The following is an 11454-nucleotide window of genomic DNA, read 5'->3' as shown; positions in this document are numbered from 1 at the left end:
GCAGAGTCCCAGTCGATTCTGTGGTTCGTTTGTAAATGGTGCTCAGCAATGTGATTGTTGATGTCACCATTTCTAGTTGCTCGTTTGTGGTCAGTCAGTCTTACGTTTAAATTTCTGCCGGTCTCACCAATATAAGTGGCCTGGCAGTCGCAGCATTTGATCTTGTAAACTGCTCCCTGTCTGCGGTTCGGTTCGTCTTCTTTACAATTTTACATTAAATGTCATGCGGTTCTGGAAGAATTTAAAAAAGCCCAAAACTAATGATATCAACCTTCAAACCTTTTTGTCCCCCCCTCTTCCCCAGATCCAGAGTAAAACCTTTCTGAGCCCCCCTAAATAGGGGAGTAAACTTCGCTTGCCCCCTGCCAGCCCCCCCTCCCCATAAATAATGAACACTCCCTAAGATGGGGTCAATAACTGGCAACAAAATAGACTATAATGGGGCAGGGGATCTGAGAGGCCAGCGGCACATACCCAGCAAAACTGAACCCGTGTACCCCCCCCCCCCCCGCCCGGGGTAATTACATGTATAAGTTTTTAGCAACCGCACAAAGACATTTAAGTTAATCATTAGCCTGAATATCAATCGACTTACTCAGTGGCGCATTACAAATATCGTATAAGGTCTATAAGCAATGTCTGACTTTGGAGGTTGGCGAAACTAAAACATTGCATCACGAGGAATGGTCCATTGAACTTTAAATGATACTGTCACCTTCATACAATGTCTTTGATGTGGACAGACAGCTAGGGAGTACACTGTGCGCAGCTACTCAGCACTGTCGCTACTGGCAAGATGTAAGTTTAGGTCCAATGATTTGTTCAATCAAGAATACTGAATATTCGAGAATGCACCTCGGTTGTGCTGTCTGTGTATCTCTAGCTTTTAGTAGTCATTTTAACTGGATAACAATTTTTGGCATGATGTGAGGTTTTGGGAAGGACATTAGAAGACTCGATTTTGGTGTCATCTAGTTACAACAATATTTTGCTGCCTTGTCAAAGATAAAACAATGATTTAATTCAGAAAGTTAATTGCTCACTAGTCCGCGGAGATTCATGTTGGTGGACTTTGGCTTATTTTTAGAATTCTTAATTCTTTACATCAATTTTAAAAATGCTATTTAAAGTACTTGATTATCAAACTACGTATAGTCGGTGCATGTAGTTGAGTAGTTGCGACTAACCCATATCAGACTCATGTTTCTGAGAATGTTTTCATCGTTCATCATGGGCCATTGAACAAAAATGTGCTTCGTAAGCACTAACCAAGTATCGCCTTACTTTTTGCGCTTTTTCGCAATCTCGGTGTTCTACGCTTTCCATTCTACCAAATCTTGTAGTGATCGCCGACATTGTATTAAAACGCAAACTTTCCGTCATCACTGTTCAAGTCCGGATATTTACAATTCTGGACAGAGCTGATTTAAAGGAGTAATTAAGAATTTTCGAGATACTTCTCTCTATGAATGCCAAAGTCTTATTTTTAGTCTTGCATCCGCCATCCTGTATGTGACACGTCATGTGGTCATATTATAGGTGTAAGTTTAGTTCAGGGGCGGGGCAGAAGACTCGTCAAATTTTCGTATCTGAATCATCCAACAAAAGTTGACGTCACATCCGGTCAAATTGGCGCCCAGCAGCCTGCCTCGGCGAAGTCGAATGATGGCGTCCGGGTCAGGCATGATTTCTTCGGATTTTTGAGCCATCAGTATTAGGAACTGTGAACTGTGGATATGAAAGATGTTGTAAAGATATTGCTTCGACTTCATGAGCAAGGGTTTTCCAAAGGAGTGATTTTTTTCTATTGCTTTGACGGAAAATACGAGACAGCTAAGCGTCGTATCATGGCGAAAATTTCACACTCTCAAAACGAGTGGCGTTCAGACTTTTGGCTCTTGTGGCTTCTGATCGTTCGAAAGCTGAAATTTTAATAGCCTATCCCGTGTGCAACATAATGGAGGAGACATCGTCAGTCATTGTTTGCAGTGTTAACATCGGGAACCTAATTATCACTCGACGTGAAGTGTTGGAAGCCTGTATCATTGAAGTGTTCCAATTGTCTTCGTTGTAAGGGACTCGTAATCTTCGAGGTGAGTAAATGTAGTTATCTTCATTTCAAGTTTTTTTCTGCCGACGTGAGTACCTGTACATGTGGGCTTTAGAGTAATAAGTCGGTTTTGTGCTTCGTAGTTCTTTAATAAAGACGCAAGTGACGTTTAATTAAATAGTTCATATCATGTTGTCCTGTAAGTGCGGGCTTGAGGAGGGGCTTGAGTCAGAAAATGTATCTGCCTGGCCTGGTTCATATTGCTACAGCTAGTGTGAGACAGTTGTTAAAGTTATTGATGTCAAGCCATCTTAAACAATAAATTAAATAGCATTATTGCGAATGACATTATTTCTCAAGTATTGAAAGAAACAACCCCTTCACCCTTTACTTCATCTGCACTCTCACCACTTGGGTGCTCATGGGTTAAGGCTTTTTATACATTTGTACTATAATTATGCACATGTGACATCAAACTATGGTAAGAACAAACAGTATGCCACAAGCCAGAGACAACATTAGTGGCATGACCGATGATCTTACCTTGGTTGGATGTCCTCTTTGGGTTATCAAAGGACACATGGAAGGCCAAATGGACGTTGAAAACTCTTTATGGCTGACAATGTCATTTGTACATCATATAATTATTTACCAGTTATTTCAGTTATGTTAGTTGGTGCCCAATATTTAAGGGTGGGGAATTGTCTTTTTCTCTGTGTCCAAGGTTGGGGAAGAGAACATAAAGTAAAAAATTATTGCAAATTCCTGGAGGTTATCTAGCAGCAGAAATTGTTGTCTCCTTTGAACCAATGAAATTCAAAGTTCATTTTGACAAGGAATTTTGAGTTCTGTTCAATTCAGTGAAAAATCAAAAGTTCAATAACCACACAATCAGTTCAAAAACCACACATCAGTTCAGTGACAGTAGACCTCAATATTATAAGAATAACTATAGGTGAATGGTTTTTTTTATTCCAATGGGGCAGATAAGAGGAAAGGGGAGGGGAGAGGGTTTTACGGGAGCGTGGTCCATACAATTCAATAAAAAAACAAAAATTCAATAACCACACAATTAATTTAAAAACCCACATTCGTTCAGTGACAGTAGATAAAAAATTTGTAAGAATAACCATATAGGTGAAATGTTTTTTTATTTCAATGGGACAGGTAGGAGGAGAGGGTTTTACGGTAGCGTGGTCCATATTTGAAAGTAGGCAAAAAGTACAAGTGAAACTAACAAGTATCTATGTATCAAATAATGGTAACAGGCTCACACGCATTTAAAATCTATTGCCCACTTATCCATCAGCCATTGTTTGTCTTTGTAATTATATTTGGCAACAGCTGCCCAATAATGTTGCTTTTTTTTTTTGTACATAGTTCTACTTCCTTCTTGTCAATGATGCAGATTAGTGGCCCGTTGGTAAATTTGTAAAAATCTAGAAGTCCTATGGTTCAATGAAAATCAAAAAGTCAAATAACCATAGCAACAGTTAAAAAAACACACATCAGTTCAGTGACAGTAGACCTTAAATGTAAGAAAAACTATAGGTGATGTGTTTTCAACTTTCTCTCCTTCATGGTTGTCAAGGATGCAAATGAGAGGCCTGTTTGTAAATTTCATATTAGTTCAATTCAAAGAAGGCTTAAAAATTCAGAAAGAGGAATTATATAAATGTGTATATATTCATTAACCACCTGGCCCCAGTTGTTCAAAGAGTGGATAACTTTATCCACTGGATAAGTCACTATCCAGCAGAGTACATGTACTCCAATCAATGCTTTTGGCAAGTTTTCCACGCAATCCCATTCTTAAATTTGACATATGCTTCTACTCTATTCACAAATTATAGGACTATCATAAAAATCTTGCACACATTTTATCTTCTGGATAGCAAACTATCCAGTGGATAAAATTATCCGCCCTTTGAACAACTGGGACCTGAGTGATAGCAGACCTCCAAATTAACAAAATTTACTGGTGTGGGTGTTTTTATTTCAATGGGTCTTGCAGGGGGAAAGGGAAGGGAAGTGGACAAATATGTTTTCATTATATTAATAGGTTTATACATTATGTTACCGTGGTTGATAATTTTCCTTACCTAGATGAAATTTTTAGGGATTTAATGTTTTTAATTTTTCATTTCAATTCTTTTATTTTTAGAGATTTAAACAAAAACTCAAAAGGAAAGAGACCGGCAAATCCCCCCAGACATGGCAAGAAAGGAAACAGACAGTGAAAGGAAGAAAGCAACAAGACCAGAAGTTACACTATTTTAACACACCCCATTCTTATCCTTCGTACCTCGCTCTCCCTGTCCCCTTCCCCTCACACACACACACACACACCCCCACACAAACACCAAAAAAAAAAATGGATTTGTCGTAGTGATACAAAAAGTCAGGGCACTATACAGATTCAAGTCCCAAGACTACACCTGTCCAGTATAATTTTACACAGTACTACATATTCTATACTCTGTATTTAAAATTTTCAATTTTGAAGTTTCTTCATTGTACTACATACTGTATTAAACAAATAATTTTCATGGTATATTTCTCAGAAATTTCACAATAATTATTTCTAACAAAATCCAGTATTTTGGCCTTACAATAAGTGTTTTTTTTGTATAAGAACCTATTTTTCTTTGCCAGGCTAAATAGGTTCTTATATATTTGGGTATTAAAATGCCCAATTTCAGCCTGTAGGTTCTTAAATCACTACGTTCTTATACGTGGGTTTTTACTGTATTGAGGTCTACTGTCACTAAACTGATGTGTGGTTTTTGAACTGATTGTGTGGTTATTGAACTTTTGATTTTTCATTAAATTGAACAGAACTCAAAATTCCTTGTCAAAATGAACTTTGAATTAATAATAATAATAATAATAATAATAATAATAATAATAATAATCTTTTGTTAGGAAGCTTCCATTACTAAACGTGGTTTTCAGAAAGGTCCTATAAAGATTAAATATACAAAAGGTTAAAAAAATACAATATATAAGACAATTCAAACTAGAAGCTGAAACTACAAAGATATCATTGATGGGGTTAAAAACTTCAAATTGATAAAAAATAAAAAAATGATAAAAGCAAAAAAGCTAAAACTACAAAAATTCTTACCGATAGGGTTAATTAAAAAACCTGGCAAACATGTTTCGCTTAAAAAAAATTTCATTGGTTCAAAGGAGACCATATTATTAGAACTTAATGTATCGGTCAATTTCTGCTGCTAGATAACCTCCAGGAATTTGCAATATTTTTTTACTTAATGGTTGTGTTTTCACTAGGCCAATTTACTAGCCGAACATTCTTTCTTGGTGGTTGTTTACAGACTGACATTAACTAGTTAAACATGGTATCTGTTTTCATTGTGCAATTTAACCCGGAATTTGAGCCGCTAAATTAAATATTCAACTTACAAAAGCGCGCAACTTTCAAAAATGGCAGCAGGCGAATTATGTTGATTCTCACTATATTTATGCCAAAAAGAAGGAGTTTCTCTCAGAGGATACGGTTAACGTCTCTACAGATGAGGAGGATGCGACGAAATGTTATCCAACGGCAAGACAACATTCATCGCCGTAAGTGCAAGGCCGTGTGGGCTTATCCGGCAAGACCACAGTTTTGGTTTTGAGGTATTGTTGAAGTCATCTGTCGTTTTTCTGTTTCGCAAAGTGAACCACGAGTCGAACTGAAGCACAAGACTAGCGTCTAGTAAATAATATTGCCAAATTACTTGACAGGCGGCTGTCACTACGTGCAATGTGATTGGCTGCAGTATTTACCAGGGCAAGTTATACCATCTCGCGAGGTAGTATAACTCTGCGTGATTTTCCGGTCTTAAAGGCGAGATAATCTCTTGTTTTCTCTCGTGAAAACAGCTTGCATTTTTGACTCGCTAAACAAAAGACGAACTGTTTTCACCATATTTCCGGACTTTTTCCGGCTTTATCTAGCTAAAATTGTCTTAGTGAAAACACAACCAATGTTCTCTTCCCCAACCTTGGACACAGAGAAAAAGACAATTCCCCACCCTTAAATATTGGGCACCAACTAACATAACCGAAATAACTGGTAAATAATTATATGATGTACAAATGACATTGTCAGCCATAAAGAGTTTTCAACGTCCATTTGGCCTTCCATGTGTCCTTTGATAACCCAAAGAGGACATCCAACCAAGGTAAGATCATCGGTCATGCCACTTATCTGTGGCTTGTGGCATACTGTTTGTTCTTACCATAGTTTGATGTCACATGTGCATAATTATAGTACAAATGTATAAAAAGCCCTGACCCATGAGCACCCAAGTGGTGAGAGTGTAGATGAAGTAAAGGGTGAAGGGGTTGTTTCTTTCAATACTTAAGAAATAATGTCATTCGCAATAATGCTATTTAATTTATTGTTTAAAAATGGCTTGACATCAATAACTTTAACAACTGCCTCACACTAGCTGTAGCAATATGAACCAGGCCAGGCAGATGTACATTTTCTGACTCAAGCCCCTCTTCAAGCCCGCACTTGCAGGACAATATGATATGAACTATTTATTAATTAAACGTCACTTGCGTCTTTATTAAAGAACTACGAAGCACAAAACCGACTTATTACTCTAAAGCCCACATGTAAAGGTACTCACGTCGGCAGAAAAAAACTTGAAATGAAGATAACTACATTTACTCACCTCGAAGATTACGAGTCCCTTACAACGAAGACAATTGGAACACTTCAATGATACAGGCTTCCAACACTTCTCGTCGAGTGATAATTAGGTTCCCGATGTTAACACTGCAAACTATGACTGACGATGTCTCCTCCATTATGTTGCACACGGGATAGGCTATTAAAATTTCAGCTTTCGAACGATCAGAAGCCACAAGAGCCAAAAGTCTGAACGCCACTCGTTTTGAGAGTGTGAAATTTTCGTCATGACACGACGCTTAGCTGTCTCGTATTTTCCGTCAAAACAATAGGAAAAAATCACTCCTTTGGAAAACCCTTGCTCATGAAGTCGAAGCAATATCTTTACAACATCTTTCATATCCACAGTTCACAATTCCTGATACGGATGGCTCAAAAATCCGAAGAAATCATGCCTGACCCGGACGCCATCATTCGACTTCGCCGAGACAAGCTGCTGGGCGCCAATTTGACCGGATGTGAGGTCAACTTTTGTTGGATGATTCAGATACAAAAAAAGTGCCAGGCGCTATGAAGTGTTCTCCCCCGCCCCTGGTTTAGTAAGTTATATACTATTGCCGGATGCACTTTTAAATGTTGTATAGAAAAGGCGCAATATAAGTAATAAATTATTATTATTATTATTATTATTATTATTATTATTATTATTATTATTATTATTATTATTATATACGAAGTCTTATGCGTTATCTCTTGGACAATCGCAACACACACAAAAAAAAAAAAAATAAATAAAAAAGAACGCGAACGAGAACTTAACTCGCTTCCGAGTAATAAGTTCAACATGAAATGTAACTTTCTACAATACTATAGTTTGATTTCGGCTATATCAAGTCAGTTGAAGGCGACTTTGAAAAAGGAAGAGCAATGTCGTGCTACTGAAAACACCCAAACTGAAATCAACAAGCTTATATGCAAAATTATCTATTAAAACTTGATTGATAGACAACAGTATCCTCCTCCTACTGCCGAAAAAAGATTAACAGAACTCAGCTTTAATGCACAAGAACAAAAATGCATTTATTTCCTTCCTCTTTAGGTAACAATGGGAAGTAAAGCTATCTGTCTTTTAAATTATATAAGATTATTCATGTCCTTTATACAAATAACATTCTATATATAAAAAAAACGCTATTTCCCTTATTGTATCAATATTGAGCAAACTATCATGCATTTATTCTCCACATGTGTGATAGCTAGTTTGTTTTGGGGCAAAATGTATCAATTGAACTCGTCCCACACAAAAAAATAACTGCACTTTCAGAAAAAGAAATTATCTACGGTGTGTTAAATGACTGGTCGGCTTTTTCATTAACCCTCAATCTCCTGATCATAGGAAAATACACTGTACTTCCTGTATGCTAATGGGATTAATAAAAAAATGTTCCAATTTGCAGACTACATTAATCTGACTAGTAATAATCATACATATCTGTAATGACAAATACTTGTACATTCTTTGTTAAAAAGTAGCGTAGGTTTTTAATTACGTTAGCAAATTGCTATTTTTTTTTGTTGATATGTTTGATATTGTTAGTTTTGTAAATATTGTTAGTATTGTAATTAGTGCAGGTTGATGTAAGCACATATGTATTGTGAGCTTTGTAATTGTTAGTATTGTAAGTACATGTATAGTAAACATCATTAGCATTGTAAGTTTAGTAAGTATTGTTAGTACTGCAAATCAGATTGTTATTAGTGTAAGTAGTGTTTAGTATTGTAATCATTGTATTCTGTGGTATATAAAGCTAACAAAAATTGTTGAAAGAAATGTTACTAGCACAGCGATGACAGAAAGGTGTCATATCAGGTTTCACTGTTGTTTTACTATTGTTTTATTATCTATATTTTTGCACTTTCCATTCCATTTTGACTTGAAAATGTTCTGAAGTAACGTCAAAACGTCGTCAGATTTTTGAAAAGTACCAAATGTTTTCTCTGGCTTATTGTATTTTAAGAATGCCTTAGCATTGAAATTTGCCGTGAAATGCTATTTTGCTTAATGAAAACAAACTCATTGGCAAATGTCCAATTATAGTAGTGTGCAAATGAGCTCTTCAAATGCCTCATGCTGTATGAGTTGATTTAGTCATTTCTGAACTTACCTTCATCCCAATTTATAGTTGATTTGTCCAAGATAATCACATTCCTCAGTATTGTTCTGGTGACCTTTCATTTTATGGATCTACAAAGTAACTCATTTAAGTCCTCCTTTGGCATAGTTAATCCTAAATTTATTGTCTATCATTAGAACGGAACGAGACTGTTCTGTTTGGAATTCTGCACCCTTTCAAGCCAACCTCTGCCTTGCAAATTCATACTCTTTCTAGAGCTTAACAAGCAGTTGCAAAAGGCTGAGACACTCTCAAGGGGGGGGGGGGGGGTAAGTAATACAATGGCGAGTGTCTATCTGAATACCCAATAACAGTGTGTCTTAACTCTTTCTGAAGTGTCTTGTAGACAGAGAGTTCTTAACCGCTTTGAACAGTGTTTGAGGCTTTAACTGATGTTCTTTGAAGTAAAGCAGTCCAAACCTGCTTGCTTGCCTGATGTTTTACCTCTGGCCACATATAATGAAAAAATATATTTTTTTCCCTATCCTTCAGTTAACCTTGGTCGACAGTGATTCCAGACGATGAACAAAGTCAGCGGAGTAAACTTTGTGGATGCACAAAGTTTTATTGATGACCTTTTGACTGCGTTAATTTTACTCATTTTTGGATACTTTGTAACAAAGGACTATCGACATCAACATGCCTGGATACCAACTAGCGGATCCTGACAAGGCGAAAATTGACAATAAGTACTTTTGTACTTTCTGTAAGTTGCTGTTAAGAGAGGCCATACAGACAAGCTGTGGGCACTCTTATTGCCAGTCATGCTTGGGAAACCTTGTTCAGTAAGTCTAAATTTATTTTTATACATAAATAATTCTTAGGAAAAATGGCTTGTGTAACATTAAGCCTAAAACTCTTTCAATCCCAACATTCACAGTTTACTCCTAAATGATTAGAGGTTATCAAGAACCATCGCAAAAACTAAACCCCTCCCAAGAATCAACGCCATTTATTTTTACTTCTAGTGCTTACCATTTGTTACTAGAACTGGCTGGCCAGCCGAGACCGGTCGGTCCGAAAATGGAATGTACCAATTATTTGAAGGACTGATTCATCAAATTATCCAAAACAGCATAGTCAGAGGGTACTGTACACTAATAGACCTATTCGGCTAAGCCAATGTTGTACTCAGTTTAGACCAATTTAGATCCCCCGGGGTTAAGATTCTTTGTTTATTGCATTTGCATTATAATATAGCATTAACATTTAAATGATATGGAAATACTTAGAACAAAACATTTTACATGTATGCCCAAATGATTTGAATTGGGCACAACATTGCGTTAGTCGAATAGGTCTAAATTTGGAACAAATTATTAAAAAAAAATAAGGTGGCTTATAAACAGTAACTGCCATTCAAATTGTTGCATTCCATTTGCAAAATTATTGAACTAGCCGGCCAGTTCTGACAAATAGAAAGGAGGCCTAATCACATGCTGCATAAGTAGCTAATTTCTTTTAGGTCTCCTTGCCACATTTTCTTTACATAATTAAAGTATATGTAATGGTATGTCTTGTGTGTACTGTTATTTTGTGTGGCAAAATTCTATGATTTCACTTGTTGCTGCCAACTCTCAGTGTTTCCAGTTTTACATGTATTATTTAATAATGTACATGATGATATTACCCTCAGCCCCCAGTGGTGGCGATCATCACTCAATACAAACTATTCCATATAGATGAATGATATTCTCTATTCAGTTCTAGAGACTCAGGTCCAGTGGTCATGGTTTGCCCGGTCGATAAACAAGAACTTTGCTCAAATGAGGTATTTTTTAAATTAAATTGTTAAATAGATCAAGTCAAAAATCTCTGCGTTCAGTATTTTTGGAAAAAGGTGGAAGGTGCAGGATGCGTCCGGGCATCGCCAATACTGTATGTGACGATTGCATTCGTGCCGAACTGTGCGAAACTATAATATAAAAAAAAAATAACATATCCTTGTTTCTAATAACAGTCTACTATATAATTTAATTCCTAAATACATAGATCCTCTGTAATAGCTTTTAAACAGTCATTAACTAAAAGTAAATTTCGTCATCTTTCCCTAGGTTTTTGCAGACAATTTCCTGCGTCGTGAAGTATTTGCCATCATTGTACATTGCACGTTTATGGAAGACGGGTGTCAATGGAAAGGAGAAGTCAGACACTTGGAGGTATTATGTTTACAGAGAATAAAGTAATCCTTGAAGAAGACGGAAAAGTGTATATACAAGTCTCTGCTTGGGTTGTAAATAGCTCTCCCAACCTCCTTTTATGCACTTCATCTCTCAAGAGCAGAAGCCACTTTCTTGGTGGCAGTAATTACATCTTCAAATTTCTCATTCGAGCACCTGGAAAATGCTGCAAAGAAGAAAGTAAAAAAGAGTGACCCATAAAAAGGTGTTTTTAATCATGATCGGTATGTTTAACAAGAGTAGGGGTGGATAATGATGGACATTTGTGGCCAGGTGAACATCCACCATACATTACCGAGTTTAGGAAAACGTGCTCAGTTGTTTGAGTTTCCTTCTATCCCTACTTACGCAACTGGTCATAAGAAGTTTGTTTGAAGAGGACCCAACGTTCAGCTGTCTGGG

At 36.7% G+C, this 11454-nt stretch overlaps 2 protein-coding genes across 4 annotated transcripts in view; both read left to right on the top strand.

Annotated features, from left to right (window-relative positions):
* Nucleotides 1-11454, top strand: part of LOC146459372 (uncharacterized) — a 71377-nt gene that overhangs the window by 39535 nt on the left and 20388 nt on the right. The gene's annotated exons all lie outside the window — the stretch shown is intronic.
* Nucleotides 621-11454, top strand: part of LOC146459371 (TNF receptor-associated factor 2-like) — a 31222-nt gene continuing 20388 nt past the window's right edge. For all 3 annotated transcript variants that reach the window (XM_085089608.1, XM_085089607.1, XM_085089606.1), the window contains exons 1-4: nt 621-798; nt 9365-9657; nt 10577-10643; nt 10927-11031. In XM_085089608.1, coding sequence (XP_084945734.1) covers nt 9512-9657; nt 10577-10643; nt 10927-11031 — 318 coding nt within the window. In that variant the 5' untranslated portion in view covers nt 621-798; nt 9365-9511. The remainder of the gene's footprint in view (nt 799-9364; nt 9658-10576; nt 10644-10926; nt 11032-11454) is intronic.

The sequence above is a fragment of the Pavona decussata genome, unplaced genomic scaffold (genome assembly GCF_977016875.1).
Source record: "Pavona decussata unplaced genomic scaffold, jaPavDecu1.1 SCAFFOLD_219, whole genome shotgun sequence".
In the NCBI taxonomy this organism is placed as follows: domain Eukaryota; kingdom Metazoa; phylum Cnidaria; class Anthozoa; order Scleractinia; family Agariciidae; genus Pavona; species Pavona decussata.
The sequence above is the reverse complement of the archived record's forward strand: the minus strand, read 5'-3'. Positions and strand labels throughout refer to the sequence as shown.